The sequence below is a fragment of the Boleophthalmus pectinirostris genome, unplaced genomic scaffold (genome assembly GCF_026225935.1).
Source record: "Boleophthalmus pectinirostris isolate CB_2022bp ecotype Guang Dong unplaced genomic scaffold, ASM2622593v1 HiC_scaffold_16, whole genome shotgun sequence".
Classification (NCBI taxonomy): Eukaryota; Metazoa; Chordata; class Actinopteri; order Gobiiformes; family Gobiidae; genus Boleophthalmus; species Boleophthalmus pectinirostris.
The window spans coordinates 6180403-6207362 of record NW_026571095.1 but is presented as its reverse complement, the minus strand read 5'-3'; the positions used below and the strand labels follow the sequence as shown (position 1 = coordinate 6207362).

Genomic DNA, 26960 nt, shown 5'->3' with positions numbered 1-26960 from the left:
AGTGGTCCAGGAAAGGGGACGTTCCCCTGGGACGTTCTATAGGACAGGACAGGCCTAATCAGAGGTTTAATCTGTTTTTGCATGAACTCCTCCTACAGGTTTAGTCTAGTGCAGTTTGGGTCAGATACACAATTGGTAGTTTTTAGATTTTAGAATGTGATGATGCCATACTTCCTGACGGGGGGGCAAGGGGCAGATTTTCCTTTTAATTACATTGTACTTTACTATGAATAATAATATTTTCTAGCAGTAACTAGGGACCCTAGAACTTGCTATGTAACAACTGTTTAAAATTATATTTTATTTTTTGCTGCCCCTTGTCTGTATTAAATAATAAAGGCCTACAGAATGTTGTGGTTAGGGGATGTAGAAATAACTGAAATATTGTGATAATGTATCATCAGGTCTCTTACAAATCTCATACAAGCCTCTTCACTTAAATGAATAGTTATGGTTAGGGAACTCCTTGTCTTTTCAAGGCATTTTAAGAAAAAAGGAAAAAGGAAAAAGTAGAAGATTCACAGTTTTATTAGCCTCCACAAAATATCGTAATAAATATGGTGTTGTATATTGTTGTTGTATATTATTAAAATATTGTACAGAGATCATCTGAAACCCAGCAATAGTTTTGAGAGATTTTGCCATGCCTCTTTTTTAGTCAACATGCCTTTAGTTGACCACAAATTTCTTTAGTGGACTGTAGCCCCACTCCCATGGTAACACAGTCCAACACTTTCCTCCATGTTAGAAAAGCCAAAGAGCAGTTCCTTGTCCACTCTTTAGTATTGATCTGTGTTGTGCCACCTGACTCTTTAGGCCAGTCCACTGAAGTGTGCTGACAGTGTGTTGATGTCTCCTCAGGCTGCGATCAATGCCATGAACCTGGAGCAGCAGCTGTCTCAGTACGCCTTCTTCAGCCAGCAGCCCCCAGCTCCAACGCACCACAGCCAACAAGTCAGACACTCTTTACTCAACTTCCCATTCACCCCAGGCTTTGGTTTATTTTGGACAGTAGTGGATGAAGTACTCCATTTTGTTACATAAGTAAAAGTACAGATACAGAGGCAAAATGTTACTCAAGTAAAAGTTGAAGTACTACATGAAAAACTGTACTTAAGAGTATTTGCAGAGATTTTTAGTATAATTAAAGGATAAATGTAGAGATTTTGATCAAGAACTTAGCTGTTTTTAAGTGATTCAATTAATTTCTTTATGACTTAATTTTTGTGTTTTTGTGTACTTGGTTTGCTCAAAGTTTCGACGGAAACTTAACTCAAATTAAATGTGCTAGAATATAAAGTCTTTTTCAGCAGGTCTCACATCATAAAGAAAAATACTATTTACTTTTCACTCCAGATCTAAAATGTAGTGAAGTAAAAAGTACAGATACCTGTTCTCAAATGTACTGAAGTAGAAGTTAAAATTAAAAGTAAAAAGTATCCACTGTAAAATGTACTTTTATTTTTGTACTTTGTTACTTTCCACCACTGGTTTTGGAAATGCATTTTTTAGGTAATTCAGCTGTTGCCATGTAATTCTGCTCAGAATTAATCAAAATTAGCCTCTTAACATAATTGCCCAAGTAATTTTTCAAGTTTTTTGGAAAAATAGAAAACAAAGCTATGAAAGTAATGTGTATTTTGGTTGTAAATTTATTTATGTATTGATTGATTCTGAAAAAATAGAAGAACAAGAATGCCTAGTTCCATGAGTTCTTACTTACATACTTTTACAGGTAAAGTTAAAGGTGAACCATGTAACTTTTCTGGTGGAGGGTGTGGAGGTAATGTTACACAGTATATCTAGGCCAAGTAGGTTACACCACTAGGCCAAGTTACTGATCTGATCTGCGGAGAGGTGAGCCTGCTCACTTTAAGAATGCTTCTTTTTTTAATAAAACGTTTATAATTGAATAAACGCTAGATAGATGATTTTAATAGAGACCAGCACGTGACATTTGGGAATTCAGAAAAGTTACATAGTGCACCTTTAAAATGCTATTACTATACTATCCAGTGACTATGCTGTAAAGTAAAGTACTATCAGTTTGACTTGTACATTTAGATGTTGATATTTTTGATTTGATCTTATTATGTGTGTTACCATGAAATATGACATACTTCTTATATAACAAACCCCGGTCCTGAACTTTGTCCTCTGTGCCGTGCAGCAGACGGGTTTGGTCCAGATGCCCTCCCTAAACTCCACCACAGACAACCAGAGCACACCTCAGAACAACATGACCATCGATATGAACGTGGTGAGCTGATTTTAGTCTTTTCTCGCAGGGCCCAAAGCTCTGGTAAATGTGTCAAGGTTACATCTTTAAGTAGGCTTGTTTAACTGCACTGCACCACAGCACTCTATATACAAATAAGCATCCAGAAAACTTGTTATTTTTTTTCTTTGGATTTGTGCATCCGTCAGAGCTTAAATAAGGAATATTTTCACAGCTAAAAAGGCTTTCATTTTCTGTTTAGTGTCAGAAATAATATGAGAAGGAAGTTAGTGCAAAACTGTCAGTTGGTAAAGACAGTATGTCAAAATTATTAACAGTTTTTGACAATTTGGATTCCAATTTGCATTTGTGATTTATTTGTTGTTAAAAGGTGCACTGTGCAACTTTTTTGGTCTGTGACTGGCTTGTCTCCATGGAGATGTTGTTGCGTTGCCTGGAATGCTACACAGTATAGCCTTAATCTGTCTAACATTTATTTCATTATAGGTCTTTTAAGTGAAAATTGAAAAATTACGCAATGCACCTTTAAACTGCAACCAATTTGCAATGATTGAAATAACTATTTTTATTTCATCTTAATAAATTATACAACTCAAAATTTCTAGCCTCTAAAAATACTGACCAAATTGCATGCCCTTTTTTGAAACTACAACTAATTTTTGCTAATACATAATTATAGCCTCTTTAAAGAAGCATTGTGTAACACTTCTAGTGGAGGCTCCGCTACCTGCTTGTCTCCATGGAAGTTTTATTGCTTTTTAGAATGTTCCACAGTATAGAGTAAACCTTATTACCACGAGGGAGACACGCAGGTCACAGCACTACGCTACATTGCAAGTCAGATCTGTGAACAGTCGCCCCATTCACAGAACAAATGATTGTATTTTTGAGCACTCGAAACACCTGTAATGAATAAATACTGGATGAATATGTTTAATGCCATAACATGGAACATTCCAAGCAGAGCAATAACATTTCCATGCAGACATCTAGGTAGCATAGCAAACGCTTTTCTCCATGGAGATGTTATTGCTTTGGCATTAAACCTTTCTATCTTCTCTTGGAGACCGAACCAGACCGAGTTATGGGTCAGATCTGTTTTTCTAGGTATTTTTGAGCTATAAAACCACCTGTAATTGAATAAATGTAAGATAGAACTGGTTAATGTCGTACTGTGGAACATTCCAGGCAAAGCAACAACATTTCCACAGAGAAAAGGATTTGACAGACCCTCCACCAGAAAAGTTGCTCAGTGCACCTTTAAGCAGATTTTCAAGGCTATAGTTTTGATTCTAATGCTCCTCTATTAGCTTGTTTATTTAATCTAGTCTTCTTCACTGTGAGTCTGACCATGATCTGAAGTTGTGCAGTGTTCAGTCCCTGGGCTCAAATAGTCTTTCTCTCACCAGCTTCCAGCTCCATGAATTATACATCCATAAGGCAGTTCAAACAGTGTTTTTAATGTAGCACTGAGCCAACACTGAGCCTGCACCAGATATGAGCATTCTGCAATTCACACTCACTCCGTACAGTGCATCAAAACATGAATATGGGTTTTACTGCAGTTCTATACATTATACATTAGTGTCAGTGAAATGCTGTGGATGTTTTTTTTTTTTTCGTTCTTTTTTTATGGTGCAAGGTAGGAAATGAGGTCGGAAAGGAGGTAAGAAACAAGGTTGGAAATGAGGTAGGAATCGAGTTTGGAAATGAGGTAGGAAATGATGTAGGAAACAAGGTTGGAAATGAGGTAGGAATGGATGTAGGAAAGGAGGTAGGAAACGAGGTTGATAATGAAGTAGGAAACGAGGTTGGAAATGAGATAGGAAATGAGGTAGAAATTGAGGTAGGAAATGAAGTAGCAAATAAGGTAAGAAATGAGGTAGGATATAAGGTTGGAAATGAGATAGGAAACGAGGTAGGAAATGAAGTAGGAAAGGAGGTTGGAAATGAGGTTGAAAATGAGGTGGAAATGAGATAGGAAACAAGACAGGAACCTCGTGTCCTACACAGGACATGTTGAAGTTGACCAATAGCAGGAGTGGGCGGGGAAACGCAGATGTGACTTGCTGAAAGTCTAAAAGTTGAATGAGGAGGTTCTGAAGAGTTGTGTCTTGTGTCAGTGTCAGGCCTTCTCCCAGTACCGCAGCCGAATGGGATCCTCGGCCAATCAGTCGCCCACGTCCCCAGTCTCCAACCAAGGCTTTTCCCCCGGAGGCTCGCCCCAAGTAAGGCCCAGGACCGCTCCAAACTGCTCCAACCTGCTCCAAACTGCTCCAAAATGGTTTAAACTGGTTCTGTCCCAATGTAAAACCAGTCTAAACCACTTTACACTGGCTGAGTGGAGTCTAAATCCGTGGCTTTCCCCTATAGCTGCTTCTGTGATATTGTTAGCAGATCTGGGCAAAATTTGATGAATAGTAGAAATGAATTTATTATACGTTTTAAAGGTCCTATATTACACTAAATGGCTTCTTATGAGCTTTAAGCCATGTTAGAATATTGTGACCTCATCAAAAACAAACCTGGAGTTGTGTTTTGTTTCACACATGTTTGAGTAATCCTGCAGTTTACATCTCAAAGCTCAAAATGCTCTGTTGCACCTTGTGATGAAGTGGTATTTTCAAGTTAACATCTTGAAATAGATTGTTAATTCCAGGGCTGAAATTATCCAGATGATTCTAGTGAAGGTGTGTGGAGCACTTCCTGGTTTACCACATGACATCACAAGGTGGAACAGTTTTCAGTTTGAAAAAAGAACTCAGCCTAAATATGTAGAATCTGTGTGTTAAACATGAATGAAACAAAACAATGAAATAAATGAAACAAAACAATGAATAAAACAAAACCGCAGGTCTGTGCAGGTGTGTTTGTGATGAGGAAACAACATTAAAACATAGATCAGAAAATGGAAGAAGATGGGCCCTTTAATGTACATCAGGACACTAGGTCATTCTATTGAAACTCTCATAGTGGTCGCTTCTCTTTGCCCAGATCTAAGTGCGTTCTCTGGTGTCGTTGCCGTGGCGTTGCCCTTTGACCTCTCCTCGCCGCTTCTCTGTGCGTAGTCCCACAGCACTGTGTCCTTGGTCCCATGTTTTTCCTGTTTTTCCTCGAGCCAGATGTCGTGTAGCTTGTATGTTGTGCTGCTGATTATTATGTATGTAAATTCTGTTTGGATTGAGACCTGAAGGTAGGCACTGCTCACAAACTTGGAATATATGTTATGGTGGATATCTGTGTGTTTTGTATTAGTTTTTATGTGTATTTATATTCATAATTACTGTACGTCCTGTATGTTGTGGCAGTTATTTTTACATTGTCTCTTTATAACTGCTGCTGTATACACAGTCATTTATTTCAGTTTGTTAAAAATATTTAGTTATTTAGAGTTATTTAACTTTATTTGCTTCATAATTCCATATATCTCTCTGCCCCTCTCTGCCCCTCTCTGCCCCCTCTCTGCTCCTCTCTGCCCCTCTCTACCCCTCTCTGCCCCCCTCTGCTACTCTCTACCGCTCTCTGTCCCTCTCTACCCCTCTCTACCCCTCTCTACCCCTCTCTGTCCCTCTCTACCCCTCTCTGCCCCTCTCTGCCCCTCTCTGCCCCTCTCTACCCCTCTCTTCCCCTCTCTGTCCCTCTCTACCCCTCTCTGCCCCTCTCTGCCCCTCTCTGCCCCTCTCTGCCCTCTCTCTCACCCTCTCTGCTTCTCTCTGCCCCTCTCTGCTCCTCTCTGCCTCTCTCTCACCCTCTCTGCTCCTCTCTGCTCCTCTCTGCCCCTCTCTGCTCCTCTCTGCCTCTTTCTCACCCTCTCTGCTCCTCTCTGCCCCTCTCTACCCCTCTCTGTCCCTCTCTACCCCTCTCTGCTCCTCTCTGCCTCTCTCTGCTCCTCTCTGCCCTTCCCTGCCCTTCTCTACCCCTCTCTACCCTCTCTCTGCCCCTTTATGCCCTGGGGGGGGGGCATGTGGACTGACTCATAATTCAGTTTTCTTGCGGCTGCTCATGATCTAATTACTCCAACATTATAAAGAAAGCAGAGTCCATTGAGCCGTTCTCGCTCTGGAGCTTCTGTGAGCTCGTCCGCTGGGAAACTTCAGGATTAGCCTCTTTTTAACCACTTTGACAAGGAGAAGGGGAATTATAATTTCAGTGAATTTTACTGGATTTGATTTAGCTGGTGTTAATTAAAACATGAAGGCCAAAGGGAGCAGAGTGGAGCTTCTTAAAGAAAGTCAATGCTGCAATGTCCTCTTATGACCAGAAAGGGGCTTTACCAGTTTTGTTTAGATTTTTTTCATGCAATAAAGTAAAAGAAAAAAAAACATATATTATATATATTGTAAATTTAGGCTCAAAATGAGGCCACTGTGTGCTGTCTGCATCTAATTATGAAGTATTTATATAACATTTGTGAACCAGGAGGTAAGGCTCATAGAACTATACTAAAATCTAGAAGGTGAACCCAAGATGGCGCCGTGTTGTTTTCAGTGGTGCTGGTTTTCTGTGCTCTTTAGTACATGGGCCCAAACATAATTTTCTCTTTTGTATTACTTCCTCAGTACGGGCTAGGTCCTCCCATCCATGTGATGTCTGTAACGTGCATGGCGTGGAGCTTTTGGACCAATCAGACCTAGAGCTGCAAGAGCGGAGCTAGCACGGGCTCAGAGCTGGACTAGGCTCAGAGGGGGACTAGGCTCAGAGGGGGACTAGGCTCAGAGGGGGACTAGGCTCAGAGGGGGACTAGGCTCAGAGGGGGACGAGGCTCAGAGCTGGACTAGGCTCAGAGCTGGACTAGGCTCAGAGGGGGACTAGGCTCAGAGGGGGACTAGGCTCAGAGCTGGACTAGGCTCAGAGGGGGACTAGGCTCAGAGCTGGACTAGGCTCAGAACGGGACTAGGCTCAGAGCTGGACTAGGCTCAGAGCTGGACTAGGCTCAGAGGGGGACTAGGTTCAGAGGGGGACTAGGTTCAGAGGGGGACTAGGCTCAGAGGGGGACTAGGCTCAGAGGGGGACTAGGCTCAGAGGGGGACTAGGCTCAGAGGGGGACTAGGCTCAGAGCTGGACTAGGCTCAGAGCTGGACTAGGCTCAGAGCTGGACTAGGCTCAGAGCTGGACTAGGCTCAGAGGGGGACTAGGCTCAGAGGGGGACTAGGCTCAGTGTTACAAAGCTAACTTCTAGGCACTCTGAGGATTTAAACATTTTAAAAAGTTTATGTTCAGAAAAGAATCACTACAAAATCCAACCTTTGTGAAAGTTGTGCTGTTGTTAGCATTACAGTGATAATTTAACTCAAAATTTTCTCTTGAGAGTGTCAAGCCGTGTTATAATATTGTTACCTCTTCAAAAACAGAGCTGCAGTTGTGTTTTGTTTCATTCACACATGTTTGACTAATCCTGCATTTTTAGTCTGTCTACATCTCCAAAGCTCAAAATGCTCTGTTCCACATTGTGATGTCATGAAGTGTTTGTTTTCAAGTTTAACGGCTCCTTTTTACCTTTTTTTAATAGAGATTAAATACACAGTCAAGCACTTCATGTATTACTACATGACATCACAAGGTGGAACAGAGTGTTTTCTGTTTGAGAGAAGAACTCAGGATAAATCTTCAGAGTTTGTGGGTTAAACGTGTGTGAATGAAATAAACAATAAACAACTCCAGGTCTGTTTGTGATGAGGAAACAACATTAGAACACAGATCAGAAAATAGTTTAGTATTGGCCCTTTAAGGAAAAGTCTAAAATCATGGCTAAAATAGGCCTATATCAATCTCTCTGTTACATTTCAAATTTGCAAACCTGTTTGTAAAGTCACTGAAATCCCTACAGGAGATCTTTTCACACTCCAGATTCTTTTCTTGCTCAGATCATAAAAGATGTAACAGATCTGTATATTAGATTCCCACCGTAGCCATGTGTTAGTGCACATCTTTGTCTAGTGACAGGATCAAATGGCCTTTATACAATATATAGATATTGTTCATTTTTTCTGTTTTACTGAAATTTCAAAATAAGGTTACAACAAAGAAGAAATCTACTGTAGTTCATCTAAAATGCAAGACAAAGCAGGATTATTTGTCCATTTTATTTTCAGAGGGGATAGAGTAGCCAAAAATGTAACTCAAGTATAATATTCAAAATAATATTACTCAAGTAGAAGTACAAAGTAGTGGTCCAACAAAATTTTAAAGGTGCATGATGTAACTTTTTGTTTGGGGGTCTGCCACCTGCTTGTTTCTATGGAGATGTCATCGCTCTGCCTGGAATGTTCCACGATGTCACTTTAAACAGATCTACTTTACATTGATTCAATTACAGCTGGTTTAATAACTCAAAAACACCTAGAAAAACAGACATTCTGACTGTGAGCGGGGTCGCCTCTCTAGAAAGGTTTAATAATATACTCTGAAACATTCCAGACAAATCAATAACATCTCCATGGAGAAAAGCATTTGATGGACTCACCACCAGAAAAGTTACATAGTACATCTTCAAAGAGTAACTGTAACTGATTTATAATATGAAGTGAAATAACACAAAATCTTGTATTTTCAAAGGACAGACACAAAAATTGGAAGAACAAAATCATATCTGAAGGAGCGGAGCAAAAAACACAAATATTCAAATCATTCCATATTGTCACTTGTAGACTCACAGTGGGAAGAGGAGCCAAAACTTTTTATTCAAGTAAGAATACTGTTACTTCAATAAAAATATTACTAATACTAGATACTAGATAGATAAAATACTAGATGTAGTAAATGTAACTCCCACCTCTGCTTGGCTTAGTTTGTGCTGTATTTAGTATGTCGTGAGTGGTTCTCATGTTATTCTGATTTAAGCCTTAGCTCTGCAGTGACCAGCGTGCTCTCACCACGGATACTGCACTCTGCTCCATGCGGAAGAGTCTGCACTGATGTCTTGGGGCATTTTTAAAAGCAACTCCTAAAAACAAGATTGTTGACATGTTCCCGTGGATTTGTTATTTTCACGTTTTTTTTTGTTTTTTTTTTTTACTTTACATCATACTAGGCAAAATGAAACTTACGGGTACTACAAGGCAACAGACGGACCCAACGAATAGTTTTTTTCTGACTAGATCATCATTTTTCACATCAGGTTTCTATAAATATACAAAAGCATGATACAAAACAATATATTATAACTTCATAAGCCTGATATGATGTGTCATAGTTTGATTAGTGGAGTGCACAGTGATTGTAATGACATGGAGCTCTGAAGGGGGGTATATACCATATAAAAGGACATAGCTAACCCACTAGCCGCCGCTGTGTTCCAAATCCAGATACTGTACTCTGCTCCATGGGGAAGAGCCTACATTGATGTCTTGGGGTGTTTTTAAAAGCCACTCCTAAAAACAAGATTATTGACATGTTCCCGTGGTTTTGTTATTTTCAGTTTTTTGGGGGGGAACTTTTTACCTCATACTAAATAAAATAGACTAAATGAAACTTACACCCCTGTGAATAATAGATTCAAACGGTTTAAAAGTCCTATATACACAAAATTGACTCTTGTGAACTTTAAGCCATGTTGTTACCTCATCAGAACTATACCTAGAGTTGTATTTTGTTTCATTCACTGACCAATCCTGCATTATTAGTGGCAAAATGCTCTAAATGTTCCACCTTGTGATGTCATGAAGTGGTAGCTGTCAAGTTAAGAGCTACATTTTACCTTTAGAACAGTAGAGAACTATTCCAGAGCTGAAATCTGATTCTAGTGAAAGTGTATGGTTTAAAAACACAGAGGAGTGCTTCCCATATTACCACATGAAGTCACAAAGTGTTTTCCGTTTGAGAAAAGAACTCAGCCTAAACGTGCAGGGTTTGTGTGTTAAACATGTGTGAATGAAATAAAACACAACTCCAGGTCTGTTTGGGATGACGACACAACATTAGATCAGAAAATAGTGTCATATAGGTCCTTTAATCATGACGTTCTTTAAGTGCATATGACAGGTTTTCATGTTTTTCTAATTATTACTTACTTTGGTAGGAAAGTGTCTGTGGTAATTATTTGTTATAGTTTTACATCAGTTAAGTGGCAGTTAAGAAAAGTACAGAAATACGGGAAGTAGTGCTGAGTTCTGACTGGCCAAGGACTACAGCTCTAGTTTTCAGGAGATTTCTAGACACTCCAGTCTCCCTCATGATGTAATGTGTGTGTGTTTCAGCTGGAGCAGTTTAACATCTTTGAGACTCCCGTGAGCTCGGACAGCCTGCCCTACAGCCAGAACTCCACCCTCAACTACTCCCAGGCCCTCATGATGGGTCTGAGTGGGCCACACCTCCAGGACACGCAGGGGCTGGGCTTCGGTAACCATGGCAACATCCCCAACATCATCCTCACAGGTACTACAAGGCAACAGACAGATGCAGTGAATCATTTTTTTTCTGAATAAATAATAATTTCTCATATAAATATTAGGGCCGGGCACGTTATCCCGTTAACTTTGCGTTAACTAATTAAGTCATTAACGCTGACAATTAGTTTAACGCCGTTAACGCAGTTTTTATTATTTATTTATTTATTTTATTGTAAACGTCTGTTTCTCACATGGCTTTTATTTTGAAAAAGTTAACCGCAAGCATTTCTTTAAGTTTGATGTCTTTTCTTTACACTTTTTTCACTTTTTTCTGACCACGTGAGATGCAACGTGTCCGAGCCTCCGCGGGTTCGGCTGGAGCTGCGGCCGGAGCTGCGGCCAGAGCTGCGGCCAGAGCTGCAGCTGAACCATGGGCTCCGGCTCCGGACGGACCAGCCTTGCGCTCTGAGCTGAGCATGTTTCTTTAGTTCAGTGCTGCAGTCATTGATTTACCCAGATACCATTGGAAGAAAAAATGTGATTGGTCCATTTCCATTCCATTATATTAACCCTTTGTTTCCCAAGAAATATTAGTCCAAGTTTAGATCTAGAAATTATTACTAGGGTTGTGTTCATTACTCACGGCATAAAAAATATTCAATAAATATATTAGTAGTACAAAAGTCCATTCAGTATTTTTTCTTGAGCCTTCAGAATACCTTGAAGGCTCTGAGGGTTCCGCTGTGAAAGAAATGCTGTTTACACAACAAATGTTTGGCTCTTTCATTTACATTTCCAATAAAAGTGTGCTATACTCTAGTTTTTAATTAAATAATTGGTTTTGCGTATAACATGCAATTAATCGCTCGAACTCATGCGATTAATCGCAATTTTTATTTTTTATTTTTTTTGCCCAGCCCTAATAAATATATTTTCCATAAATATACAAAAGCACGAGACAAAACAACACTATAACTATAACTTCACAAGCCTGATACTATGTGCAGTAGTTTCATTAGTGGAGAGCATGGTGATTGTAATGACATGGAGCACTGAAGGGGGGGTGACTTAGTGTAGAGAGCAAAGGGAAGGCAAACTCAGAGTGCCAAAAAAAACAAAACTGAAACTAATTATTGTATTTTTCGCACTGGAGTATAAGTTGCATCAGACAAAAATGTGTAATGAGGAAGAAAAAAACATATATAAGTTGCACTTTTTGGGGGAAATTTATTTTATTATTAAATCAGAAACTAGAAACTGACATTTCCTGTGTAAAGTCAAGTTGTAGTAATAACAATAGAAGAGAGAACAACAGACTGTTAACGTCACATATGAACAGTTCTTCAGATAAACTATAACATAAACAACAGAACAAGTTTACCAAACTCTCCATCTCACTCCAAATCACTAAATCCATTCAATTCTTCATCCTCGGTGTCACTTCTGAGCACCTCCGGAGGTAAACATCAGACTCAACATCACTGCCAGTTAGAATTATTCTGGCCTTTCTGAATCCCTACAGGATGGTTTCAGTGTCATTGAAGTCCAGGCTTTGTCCACCCATCCAGTGACTTCAGGAAAAATTCATGGTGCACTCTCTCAGTTGCCATGAAGTTGTGTTCTCCATCCCCACTTTATGCCAGTCCCTCACGAGTTTCTCACTTACTCCAAACTTTTATTTCTGCTGCCTGATTACCATTTTCGACTGAATATTTCACTATTTGCAGCAGGACAGTGGCTTTTTCTGCAGGAGACATGTGCAGTACGGCGTGAGGTGACAGTGATACAGTAGTAGCAGATACTGACACACAAGCCTAGAGCACCCTCTCGTGACTGTAAGTGTGTGAAAATTATAATATATAAGTTACACCGGAGTATAAGTCGCAGGACCACCCAAACCATGAAAAAAAGTGCGACTTATAGTATTATAGTCCGAAAAATATGGTAAACATGTTTTTCATTTACATTGAAAAAATAACTGCTGCTGTGAGCCTCGTCATTTTTGACTAAAAATGTTCATATTAACCCGCTCTACATGATTTTATTTCACTATTTTTTCCCTAAATCAATTCAAATTCACCCCTATAACTGCTAGCCCCGGTGAGCTTCATTTGACTGAAGCCGAACGCTATAGGTGATGTCACACTCCCTCAGTCAGTCCACATTTTTATAAAGTCTATGGTAAGCACATTGTTTTTGGTGAATATATCTTTTCAAAACAATAAAATGTGAGGGCAAAGTTGTGATCCAAATATTTTATGTGTGTAAGAAATAATCCCCCCTCTTTAACAAAAGATAAAATGCTTCTTAATATGGCAACATAGCATTACTGTCTCACACTAACTGCTTTCCCAACCAGATCCTCCAAAACCAATGAGGACTTGTGACTACTAGCAGTTTATTATGCTTTAATTAGCTTTGAACCCCAGTCTAAATCTGGTTTTGTAGAACTGTTAAAGGCTTAAGTTGCATTAGTGAAAAGCAGTGAGCACAAAGAAAGATAATGAAGAAGAGGAGTGATCTGAGAACAAACCCGCTCTGTCACTTTCAGAACCAGATTGTCAGTTGTGACTTGCATTGTTCCTCAAATGTGTAATTAAGACGTCAAGTCCAAATAATCAGACAGACATTTACAGAATCCTTCACTGTGGCTCTGCTGCCTCTCACTTAAAGCTCTCCTAAAGGGATTTGAGGAAAAAAGCTCAAAAATCTTCATAATTGTTTAAACCTTTGAATTGTATTTGTCAGCTGTGAGTTTAGTGATTGCATGTAAGACCAACAGACAAACAGACCACGCTGATTGGTTTATCCACCTGTCAGCCACACCCTTTGATGCTGATTGGTTAATCCACCTGTCAGCCACACCCTTTGATATTGGGGAAACAGAATATGTCTCCAGATCTACTCGTCATTGTAAAGTTTTGTCAAAGCGTGTGGTACTGGCCGGTTAGGAAACATTTTCCTTCACCACCAGCTGCTTTGTACTTACTTCAATCTGCATTTTATTTTCTGTATTGGTGATACATGTAGGATTTGGCAGTGTTGCGTAGTCAATACTGGTGCAAATTTAAAAAATGTGCTATTTGCTATCGTGATACGCAGCTGTCCATAAGAGATGTTGACAACTGCACGGCTCTTTGTTGTTATGATGTTTGCGATCAGCTCCCACTGGACACCACAAACAATAACTTTCTCAACACATTTGTCATTGAAGCATAATTTATTTACCCTCCCCACACACACCTGTACCTCTGCTCTCTCTCTCTCTCTTGCAGTGAGCGGCGAGTCTCCCCCCGGCCTGAACAAAGACCTGGCTTGCCTCTCCACAGAGCTAGACCTGGACTCTCAGTTTCCCCTCGACGACCTGAAGCTCGACCCTTTGACCCTCGATGGACTGCACATGCTCAACGACCCCGACATGATCCTGACGGACGCCGCCACAGAGGACGCCTTCAGGCTGGACCGGCTGTGACCCCGCCCCCTCCCCGCTCCCTCCACCAGCTCTGTATGTAACCACACTACACCCTGGGTTTGGACTGACAGGCAGCAGAGAGGGAGACACAGCCAACCCAAGTGTCTCGCAAAGGTTACTGTACAAATGTGTTTGATTTACAGCCATTCTCTCACATGAACTGCTATGTGATGTTCATGCTTGTATTTTATTAGGCCTTCAAATCATTGTTTATTTTACATTTCTTGGCTGCATCTGAAGGCAACATATCACAATTACACTTTTTAACAGGGGTCCCCTTTCCCCAGGTCTATGACTATCTGCTGCTGAAGCCTAGAGGAAATGCTATATATATTTGAAAATGTATTATTTTGAAGTCCCTGTGTTTTATAGGATTGTTTAAAAGGTTATCACAATTGATGCTTGTCCCTGGTTGGCTAATCCATCTGTCAATCATGTCCATTTGAAAACAGGGAGATTCAGACCCACATCTTCGTAAAGTGTTTGAAGAAGTGTGTATTCTGGATCCCAGGCAATAAAACGATAAAATATAAGCCTCAAAAATGGCCCTAAACTTCGCTTATGCACTTGAACCTCAACTCAAAGCAATTACAGGGACATTTTCTCAGACTTGGACAAACTTTATTGATCCACAAGAGAAAAATTTAAGAGCCAACTTAGGAAATACGATTTTTTACATTTTACGCTGTTGTTTTAATTGGTTTCCTTGTAACTGTACTGGTACTTATGAAAAAAGAGGTTGGGGACAGCTGTTTGAGAAGCTCTTAGCAGTTATGAAATGAACATGCAAATACTTGTCTCAGTCTCAACTGTCTAAAATGGCATGAACACCACATAGCTAGTATTGTTAGTGACTGGAATATTCAATGGCAACTTTATTATGTTTACCTAGAATCACGATTTTACTCTGAAACTCTCAGTGCTTGAAAAAATGACTGAATGAACCATTTTAAAGGTGCACTGCGTAACATTTCTAGTAGAGTGTCGGCCACCTGCTTGTGTCTCCATGGAAATGTTATTGCTTTGTCTAGAATGTTCTATCACAAGGGCGACAAGCAGGTTACAGCACCATGCTTACAGGTCACATCTGTGGAGAGTCAACCCTTTTCACAGAAGGAAGTAGGAAGTGGATCCTCCAGTAGTTACACAGTGCATCTTTAAAACAAATTTACATCTGTTACTGTACAAAGTTTAAAAAAAAAAACCTTCTGCACTGTTATGTTTGCCCAAATGTTTTTTAACTTTAATTTTTTTTTATTTGTAAGTTGTTAAATAGCAGTTATCAGTTATGCATGAAATCACAAAACACTGTGCATACTTGTTTTGCCTTAAAAAAAGCTTTTGGTTGCAAAAATAATTAATATTTAAATGGAAAACATATTAGAGTTGTACAGTATATGTGAAATATTTTTATTGTTAAAAAATAGTTTGGTCAAAATCATAGTCGCCCTCTCACTCTCCTTCAGAACTGGAGGAAGACACTACAGACGTATGAACTAAATATATGAATCATATATTCAATCGAATAACTAACATGTTATTTATCTAATGCCTTTTAAGATGCAGAAAGGCGCAGTGTAAATGTATAGCGCCCCCTATTTTTAAGTGGAGTTTTCTATTCTATTGTATTTGTATAGGCTCTAGTGTTGGTAGGAAAACATGTGGCAAAACTCAAGTACGTTTACATGGACAGTTTGTTATTCCAATGATATTTTAAACCAAAACCAGGGGAGTTGACGGGGGGAACATGGGGGTCTGTTGTCCTGGTTCCCAGAGTCGTACTGGCTGAAAAATTAGAACCTCTGCCTGTTAATTAATATTAGAGGGGGGCCCACATGAGTCTTCTTGCCCCATGCCTCCAAATCTGTTGATGGGCCTCTTCAGAACACACAGCATAGTGGCATAGATAATACAGTTCATGCCCTTAAAAAAATGATCTTAAGCTATAAAAACCACATGGTAAAATAAAACAAACACTACGATTTAATGTTGAAAATGTTGTCTAAAGAAAAATTTTTTTATTATAATTGTGGTATTAAATTAGTATTGAGTTTTGTGTCCATAGACCGTATAAAGAACTGGACTATGGGAATGTGATGTAACCCATATCGTTCGGCTCCAGTCAAATGAAGCTCATCAAGGCTGGCCGAATATTTTAAGACCAAAACGACGAGCCTGACAGAAGCATTTACAGAGAGAGGGGCAAAAGAAAGCAATAGAAAATGAACTGGAACCAGTCGATGGAGCCAGTGTTCTGTCGAAACGGGCTTCCTGTCGAAATGAGCTACCAGCAGCCTAAAATGACAGTGACGTGTATCAATTCATACTAACCCGTTGAAATTAGCTACCTTACGTTTTTCCGTTTACAGTTGTATAGATCCAATAAAGCCAACCTCAGTTTTACAACATATTTCTTTGGATTAGAGACGCAGGTTTGATGCTGTTTGCACATGGTGATCATATTTTATACCTTAGTTATGTCATATTTCAACTAATTTATATGATTATGGGTCCGGTCAAGTGGTAACGGAGGGAAACGGGCAGATTTTTGACATTCAAATAGCTCTTATTCAAAAATTAGAGGGACTATTGAAATAAGTAAAGTATCAGAATGTAGGAAAGAGTTACACTCCAACAGGGTCAAGTTAAACCTGTGATTTTCTTTCAAGTTGTTGACAAAAAATTTAAAAACTCATGTTGGTAACGGAGGCAATGAAATATGCAGCACTTTTTGGGCAATAAATCCAAACAGTGATAACTCTTGGTTCTCACTTACATATCCTTAACAAACTGGTTTGAATATTTGCTTCATATAGTTTTCTACCATATGGTACAAGATTAGGTTGAAAAACCTCTTACTTTTTGACTTATGAGATTTTTTATTAAGAAAGGTCATGGTAACGGAGGGAAAAGTAACGGAGGGAAAATTGTGCGAGCAAGTAGAAGGTGCATGATTTTACATCATTTGTCGCTTTTTTCTTCCGAATACTTTAATATTACTTCAAAATGAAAGGAAACTATTTCTATAAAATATGTCAGTCCTTCCAAGCTAATTTTTATCATTTTAAATACATTCTTTTTTTTTTTTTTTGAAAAATCATGTACCTTCATCAACAGTTCAAAGATGGAATAACACAAGATATGATGAAATACATCAATTTATTTACATGATTTGCAGGTCTTTGAAATTTGGGAAATAATTTTTGTTCCATGTTTCATACATGGTCTGTTTAAAACATATGGAACTTTAGAACCAAAAATGGTACAGAAAAAAGGTCAACAGTTTCATAAACTAGAGTACATATGTATCTGTTCAGTACATTTTTATATCAGATGCATTAACTTGAATTTTTGGCCTTGCTGTTTACTTCTGCTTGACCGGGCCCATATGCGTAGGTAGTTCATTTTGACAGTTGTATTATGGTATCACGTAGGGCTCCGACTAAAGGTAGCACATATCAACAGGCCAGTTTAGCCATCGAATAATGCTCCCACTGTAGAATCATCATTATTCTGTCATTTATATGAATATGGGTAGGTAGCTCATTTCGACAGGCCTATATCTTCTATCACATAAGACTCCCATCATAGAAGAGAAAGAAATGACTGGAAACACTGAAATCTTTATATCACAGGCTACAGTGTGAATTTCCTATTATAATATAGTGTTATTTTATTTATACAATGCGGAACATGGAAACATGGAAACGAAATAAAATACGATGTGATGAAAATGATAACGATAAAATCAAATATTAAATCCAAACTATTTAATCGTGTAACGCAGGTTTTCTGCTGCAGATCTAACACACACATGTCGATGTTTAACTGGTTTAAACAGACAATAAAACCAATACACTTTTAAGATGTTATTTTTTGATTCCATTTCTGCCTTGGGAGCTCAAATCGACGGGCATTTAAACTGGAACAGGGCTTGGGGGTCGTGCGTGTGTGCAGTAGCGCTAGGTAGCTCAAATCGACGGGTAGCTCAAATTTACACGACACCGGAAGTGCGCCTGGACTCACTTCGTGTTTGTGACACAGAGGTCAGTGGGTTAGCTCTGTCCAGTTACTGTTACTGTGAGTGTGATCAAGTCTGTTCCTCAGTATCAAAGTATCGAGTTTGAAATGTTGGTGTCATGTCAAGAGTAAAACAAAACTGTCCTGGAAACGTCCTGCCACTCAACTTCCTACTCACACCTGAGAGAGATTTAGCTCAGTCCAGTCAAAGGAGCACTGTAGACTAAGAATTATTATCAAACCCTAAAGATCTATCCAGATGTTTTATGTTTACAACTTTTTGTTTTCTGTTCGACCTGTACAGAATGTGACTGCGTTAGTGTGACGTGAACTATGCAAAAAAAAAATTGATGTCGAAGAGAAATTTAACCCTTAGCGTAAATTAGCGAACCACACACAGCCAGTGCCATGGTGGACTCTTCTTTCTTTTTGAACAATGAGGAAGTGCAGCTCCTTTAGTCGAATGTTGTGTTTTTGCCGATGGGTGAACGCCTCTTCAGTCACAGTGAAACAGAATGTATTTGGTCATGTTTGTAGCCTTTATGTTGTGTCCTTTATGGCTAAGGAGCAGGGCCGTGCGGAGAGACTCTATATACACACTGGCCGTCGCCATGGAAACACTTTAATTACAGGGAGGGGATATATATCGAAAAAATTTATATCAATACTTTTGTTTTGGAGATGTATTGAGTATTGATACTTTGCAGCTGATGTCATGAACATTCTCTGAGGGGCGACGCTAACTTAAGGCACTGCTCTGACTGAAGCTCTGTTACTCAAATTTGGACTTTAACCTGAACTTTTTCTGAACACAATTTGACTAGCGTTTAGCTTCAGCCAAATGAAGCTCATCAAGGCTGGCAGCTGCTGTGAGTATCATAGCAACCAAAGAGCCAATCAGGAGCGAGGCTGTGTACTGTCAAAAATAGAGGCAAAAAATAGGGATGAGCAAAACCTATACAGGAATCGAATATAGGTACTATATAAAAGATAGTCTTATATAGCACTCTTCCAGGTGCTCAAAGTGGCTTTAAAATTTCGAGCATTATGTATTCACAGCTGCCCTGGGGCACACTGAAAGAAACAATGCTACCAATCTATGCCAATGTCCCCTGGGACCACCTCCAGCACATACCACATTCATACTGAACCCTGTAAATTTTGAACCAGGGATGGGCATTTGATTAAATTTTCTTAACCGATCGTTGGGAGAATTAATGATTGATTAATCACTAATGTTTTTTATATTAAAATTTATCATCATTATTATTACTGTTTGCACTACTAATCTGCATAAATAAATTCAACTTTACGACATATAAACCATAAACACTCTAGAGCCACATCAGCCCGTTTGACATTATAATGTGTTAATGCAGATTTGCGCAAGTCTCACTGAAACAAAACTTAAAACCACATCGCTAATTTGCATAAATTAAGCGAAGGGAAAAAAACAGCTCATGTGCACTGATGCGGCACGACTCAGTGGAATAGAGGTTAGTGTGACCATATTTGCATTTGTCAAAACCAGGACACTGTACGGGGGGTGGGAGGTGGGGTCTCGTCATCGACTCTCACCTGGCAAAACTTTTTAATGTTTTTGGCATCCTGGTGAGCGTTTTCCCACTGGACACTGAAACATATGTGCTGCTTTGTACATTGTGCACACGGACTCACACTTGTCCCGACCGGAAAGGAAAGCGTGGAATTTCTTGTACAAGTCATCGTTAAATACACATTTGCACTTTGGCATGTTGCAGACTGACCGACTGTTTGTGTCTCGCTCCTTCTGATGCAGAGAGACACATGTACAGACTCCTGTTTAGTCACGCTACGCACAGCAACCTATATTCGGTTTGTCGATTAAAATTAATGTAATCGATGATGATCAATTATCCATTAATTGACTAATCATGTCCATCCCTATTTTGAACATTGAATTTTTCTCGAGTTTTCAGACTATTTTATAACATATTTGACCGTGTTTTCTAATGTGTGCATTGTGTCACCACCAAGCCCGTGGAAATTTCGGAAACAAGAAACCTCACACGGGCCCCCCTCTAATATAAATGAATGAGAAGAGGGTTCAATTCCAGGCCCTTAAGACCTTGGGGACAATAGATCCATTTTCCCACCTCGTCGACTGCCCTTGTCACCATGGTAACTGCCGAACCTTCCTCCACAGACATACAGGCAGAACACCCCCACTGTGATGTCACCGCAAAGTATCAATATTCGAAAGTTACGATGAATTAGAACTGCAGGTGCATTTCTAAGACAATATAAATGGAATCGTTCATTTGTGTTGATTTTTGAGCTCTTGTGTGTGCAGTAGTGTTTCCTCCAGCCCTCCTCTGATCTCTGTAGAGCTGTGTGCACTTCCGTCTCTCTCAGTATTCCCCTGATGTTTGTACTGTTATCTCGTGCATTGATGTTGCTTCCAGTGTGTGCGTTTGCTTTTTGCACCCCTCTCTCCTCATTGGCACTTTAAACATCGTCTTTTGAACCAAACCCACGTGACTGTTACTGTACGTGCACTGGACCTCTCTGCCCTATCTGTGACGAAACCTGCCTTTATGTAAAATAGAGATGAAAGATCAGAGTTATTTTAAAAGTCAAAAAACAGATTTAAGAAAATATTTTGTTATCCCGCTGGTGCTTTTCCTAAATTTTATAAATTCTGTAAAAGTTCAAACCGGGTGATCGGATATTTCTCTGGGATCGTGCGATGGCCCCCCTTCTGTGCTCTCCTCATGTGCCATGGCTTTGTATTGTCAAAAAACAGAGGCAAAAAAATAGGGATGTACCGATACCGATACTGGCATCAGATATTGGTGCCGATACTGAATGGGTATTGGTTAATATTGATGAAGCAGATATACTGATTGAGCTTTTTATTTGATGTAATAAGGCTGATTTTGACCCAGAACTAACAACTGTTATTAATCCTTCAAAGGAATATGAATATGGGTCCGGTCAAGCAGTAACAGAGGGAAACAGGGGCAGATTTTTAACATTCAAATGACTCTTATTCAGAAACTAGAGGGACTATTGAAATAAGTAAAGTATCAGAATGTAGGAAAGAGTTACACTCCAACAGGGTCAAGTTAAACCTGTGATATTCTTTCAAGTTGTTGACAAAAAATGTAAAAACTCATGTCGGTAACGGAGGGAATGAAATATGCAGCACTTTTTGGGCAATAAATCCAAACAGTGATAACTCTTGGTTCTCACTTCCATATCCTTAACAAACTGGTTTGAATATTTGCTTCATATAGTTTTCTACCATATGGTACAAGATTAGGTTGAAAAACCTCTTACTTTTTGACTCATGAGATTTTTTATTAAGAAAGGTCATGATAATGGAGGGAAAAGTAACTGAGGGAAAATTGTACAAACAAGTAGAAGGTGCAGGATTTTACATCATTTGTCGCTTTTTTCTTCTGAATACTTTAATATTACTTCAAAATGAAAGGAAACTATTTCTATAAAATATGTCAGTCCTTCCAAGCATTATCATTATCATTATCATTTTAAACTTTTTTTTTTGAAAAATCATGTACCTTCATCAACAGTTCAAAGATGGAATAACACAAGATATGATGAAATACATCCATTTATTGACATGATTTGCAGGTCTTTGAAATTTGGGAAATAATTTTTGTTCCATGTTTCATACATGGTCTGTTTAAAACGGATGGAACTTTACAACCAAAAATGGTACAGAAAAAAGGTCAACAGCTTCATAAACTAGAGTACATATGTATCTGTTCAAAACATTTTTATATCAGATACATTAACTTGAATGGCCTTGATGTTTACTTCTGCTTGACCGGGCCCAAAGGTGCACTATGTAACTTTTTGGTCCACCTTTTTTTTCTATGGGTATGTCATTGCTCTGCTTGGAATGTTCCACAGTATGACATTAAATAGCTCTACTTTACATGTATTAAATCACAGGTGGTTTTATTGCTCAAAAATATCTAGAAAAACAGACATTGTGATTGTAAAGTCAAGTCGCCTCTCCACAGATCTGACCTGTAACCTAGCCTGGTTTTGTCTCCATGCTGTTAGAATGGTTTAAAGCCATACTGTGAAACATTCCAAACAAACCAAACAATAACATCTCCATGGAGACAGACAGACATTTGACAGACCCTCCACCAGAAAAGTTACACACTGCACCTTTAACAGTTTTAAGGAAATAAGTATCATTTTCCGTTCCTGCTCTGGTATTGGTTAATATCAGATACTTAAAGCCAAAGTATCGATATCGGAAGTGAAAAAAGTGCATCCCTAACAGAAAGAACAGATTTTGTGATGATCCTGTATTTGTTTAAATCCTGATGCATGAAATGGACTGTACTGTTTCTGTACTGATAATCCAGCACCATAACAATACTTCATTTTGATCATTTTAGAAAGTGTCTGTATCTCTGCGTTCCATTTCTCCTCACAGGTCCACTCTCAGAGTTTCTGTTTCTGTGTTCCAGTACAATTAAAGTTTATAATGACATACAACTAGCAATAAAACTCGTATTGGAACCAGCCAAAAGAAGAATAAATCTTATGAAGCCAGACATTGTTATTACAGTTATATTGTGTTATAAATCAATGTTTGAGAGTGATTGTTTTTGTTGACATTTTCGATATCGATATTGTATCACTAATTTAGTATCACGATATATTGATAGTTCAGTATTTTTGCACCCCCTGTGGACAGTTCAAGCAATCTAAAGTGAGAAAACACAGGTACAATCAATATTTTAACTGTTGAAAATCAAACTTGGAAGTAAAATGTTGCAGAAAAATCCAACCTTTGAGGACAACTGGAATGCAGCATATGTCTAGTATACTTTTTTATTTTCATTTCTTTTTTTTTTTTTTCTTTTTTTTGGGGGGGGGTTGATCACTATTTGCCAATTCAAAGGGTTAAATTTGTCATACTTGTGATAAAAAAGACAAATAGTTTGATCCTTTGTAGCAGCTGCTGCTGCTGCCAACTGCTAATACTGTTTTTTCCTTGTTCAAATGATAAATCACACCATCTGTTTTATTAATATTTCTCCCTTTGACTCTGTTCTATTCAATCCTGACCTTTCATGGCTGAAATGTCGGCTTTATTTCTGTTTGATAGTGTCTTCTGTCTCTGTAAGTGCAATGTGAACCTAAACCTAAACCGCTTTTTATGCACATATGTAAAAGTTATTCAACTATTCTCTCTATATGCTTTTATTTGGTGCAGTTTTTTCTTTTTTATCATTTTAATGTCATGGTAATGCCTTGTACATTGCTCTATATGTTAGAACGCGCTCAACCTGGACTGTCATTTCAACTGTTCTGACTATTCTGTTGGTATTTCGATATTTAAATATGGTCAAATATGGCAAACACATGTCCCTAAATTTTCTGCAAGGGCCTGCACCTGATAGGGCAGCCAAAAAAATCTATACTAAAAGTACTACCTGAGAAAATACTGTGTAAAATTGATGGATTACTTTTTACAATTTAAACTGATCAGCTTTTACCTTACCATGGAACTTGACTAGAACAAATAAAAATCAGGTACTGGCCCTTCAACAGAAGCTTCAATACACCATCAGCAAGTTTTTACCATTTTGTGTCGAGGTTAACAGAAGAATCAGTGTAACATTTTAAAGTGCATATGACAGATTCAGATATCCTCTAATTACAAAAACAGAATCTTCAACCTATGTCATCAAAACTGAAAATTACACCCACAAAATGCAGAGACGATTTACAAGTAAAGAAAGGCATTTTTCTGACTTTTTGGGTGGGGGTCCGTCACCTGCTTGTTTCTATGGAGATGTCACTGCTCTGCCTGGAATGTTCCACAGTATGACATTAAACAGATCTACTTTACTTTTATTCAATTACAGGTGGTTTTATAACTCAAAAATACCTAGAAAAACAGACATTCTGACTGAGCTGGATTGCCTCTCCACAGATCTGACTTGTAACTTGGTCTGGTTTGGTCTCCATGAAAATCGAAAGGTTACACAATGCACTTTTAAACCTTCATTTAACAAACAATGCTGCAGTTTATCTTTAAGGAGTCTAATTATAACTATTGTGCAGTTTAGTCAAGTTTTGGCCTTAGTTATCACGAGAACCAAAACTTTCAAACCTTCTAAAGTGGACAAAACTATGCAAAAATCTTCAATATAATCTTGAAATGCGTAGGCTAACCTGTCATATGCACTTTAAACAGTAGTTACTCCTCCTAAGCCAAAGTTGAATGGAGCCAAAATGAAAAGAATCACAGTGTATGTTGTCTGTTTGTGTACTATATTTTCATAAATGAGCATTGCCCTCCTATTATAAAACCAGCTAATGTCAAAACGAAACACTTAAACCAATGTTAAGCTTCAACGATTCAAAACATGTGAACACGATGACAGCTGTTCTAAAACCCAATGGACTTTATAATGTGTTTTTATACTTGTGGATCAGAAAGTGTGAACACTAAATCTACTTTTTGTGTTACTAAACCGTGTACATGGGCAACTCTAACTGAAACACCTCCCCCCCCCCCAATATAAACCAGGGAAAAGTTTGGACACACATTTTAGTCAGTGTTTCTTCTTTTTTTTTACTACTTTCTTAATTTTAGGTACATACAAAAGACATCAAATACATGAAGTGAGATATATGGAATTATGTAGCAATGTTTTAAAATGTGAAATAACTCCAAGTTTGTGTTACATTTTAGAATCAGGTTCCTCACAGTATCCACCCTTTGCTTTGTTGACAGTGCTGCAAACCCTTTTCCTTCTCTCAGTGACTTTTATGATGGAACTCCCTGAAATGATTTTCACTTGACAGGCATCAGTTTGTTTGTTTTTTTAGTGGAATGCCAAGAGTGACAAGTAGTGATCAAATCAAAGGGTGGTTATTTTCAAGAATCAGAACTATAAAACTTGAGTTATTTCACACTTTTTTGGTTTTTTGTTTTTCATGTTCCATATGTGTTAATTCATAGTTCTGATGTCTTCACTGAGACACTTTTGTGTTTACATGAGAATCTACAATGTAAATAGTCATGAAATAAAGAAAACCATTAGAGGGTCTGTATTACGCTATTTTCTGATCTGTTATAATATTGTTTCTTCATCCAAAACAGACCTGGAGTTGTGTTTTGATTCATTCACACATGTTTAACACACAAACCCTGCATTTTCAGACTTTGTACTTCTCTTGAACAGTAAACCCTCTGATCCACCTTGTGATGTCATCAAGTGGTAATACAGTGCCCCATTATGTTTTTAAACTCCATACACCTTCTTTTGTATGTGGATGATTTCAGCCCTGGGATTGTCCATCTCTACTAAACAAAATCTAAAAGGAGCTGTTGAATTGAAAACTACCACTTCATGACATCACAAGGTGGAAAAGAGCATTTAGAGCTTCGGAAATGTAGACAGCCCAATACTAAAGGGTTACTCACGTGTGAATGAAACAAAACACAACTCCAGGGGTGATGTGAGAAGAAGGTAACTTTATATAAAGCTCAAAAGAGTCAACTTAGAGTAATACTGAACCTTTAAACGAAAAACTGTCCAAACTTTTGACTGAGTTTTGACAGTGTAGATACTATAATTGTCAAATGCCATGTTGTTTTGTCTGTACAGAACTGTTTTGTACCGATTACATCATTTTACTTCACTAACTGTACTATTTATCAAAGCCTAACTGCATTACAAAACCTATAATATCTTTTTTTTCCAGAGGGGGATGAAGAGGACCACTATCTATCAGGTCCTCTACTTGTTTTGCATGGGGACAAAGACCTCATTCAGTGGCAGCTAAATTATCCTCTACTTACTTAACTTTGGTGATTCTATATTTTGTTTTCTGTGTATAGACTTTGCATTGCGTTCCTGGTTTGAAAATGGAACTCTGCAGATACACAAACGCTCAAAGAATATGCAAATTTTTGTGAATGAACGAGAGCCCTTTTGTTGAGCTAACCCTTTAAGACGAGCTTCAGACAATATATATATAGTGTTTTTTTCTAATTTCTTAGAGTCTAATGGGACCAAAAGCATCCTGAGTTGGCTGTAAATGCGCTTGTTTAAAATCATAATGGCGTTTGCTTGTTTTGACCGTACCTGACGCATTTTCTCTCGTGAAGGCTTCTGTCTTTGTACCTTTGCATTATTCTAATTTGTAAATGACAATAAAAACAAATATATCGGACAATTTAAAGTGTGTTTAAGTCATTTGGTACTGAGAATGAATCAAAACTCAACTCCAGGTCTGTGTTTGAGGAGTTAACAACATTCTAACATAACTTAAAGCTCACAAGAGTCAATTTTGCATAATAATAAACCTTTAAAGAACAGCAACAGCTTCATTTGTTTCACAAAGTTCTTATTATTATCACAACAATAAGTAACCAGACATGACTCATGTTTGGATTTCCTGTAGGCCTCCTGTTTCTTGGTAGCTCCAACCTCAGGATCCTCCTATGTTCATACATTTCAAAGTGCATTGTGTAACTTTTCTGGTGGAGGGTCTGTCAAATGCTTGTCTCCATGGAGATGTTATTGCTTTGTCTGGAATGCTTCACATTATGGCATTAAACCTTCTTATTTTTATGGAGACCAGACCAGACCAAGTTACAGGTCAGATCTGTGGAGAGGCGACTCCGCTCACAGTCAAAATGTCTGTATTTCTATGTATTTTTGAGCTCTAAAACCCCCTGTGATTGAAGAAATGTAAAGTAGAGCTGTTAAATGTCACACTGTGGAAGATTCAAATTCATAGAAACTAATAGGTGACGGACCTGCAACCAAGAAGTTACACAATGAAGCGACTAAAAGTGGAGTCCCTCTCTCCAAAACTGGAAACAAACATAAAATATCGGAAGACCAAATGA

At 38.5% G+C, this 26960-nt stretch overlaps 1 protein-coding gene across 2 annotated transcripts in view; it reads left to right on the top strand.

Annotated features, from left to right (window-relative positions):
* The window catches only part of crtc1a (CREB regulated transcription coactivator 1a), a 52320-nt gene extending 26047 nt beyond the window's left edge, over window positions 1-26273 (top strand). Inside the window, exons 10-14 of one of the 2 annotated variants that reach the window (XM_055151626.1) lie at window positions 862-954; window positions 2171-2260; window positions 4363-4467; window positions 10435-10612; window positions 13842-26273. In XM_055151626.1, the coding sequence (XP_055007601.1) occupies window positions 862-954; window positions 2171-2260; window positions 4363-4467; window positions 10435-10612; window positions 13842-14038 (663 nt within the window). In that variant the 3' untranslated portion in view covers window positions 14039-26273. The remainder of the gene's footprint in view (window positions 1-861; window positions 955-2170; window positions 2261-4362; window positions 4468-10434; window positions 10613-13841) is intronic. The other variant, XM_055151627.1, reaches the window with a different exon arrangement.
* The last annotated feature ends 687 nt before the right edge of the window (window positions 26274-26960 follow it).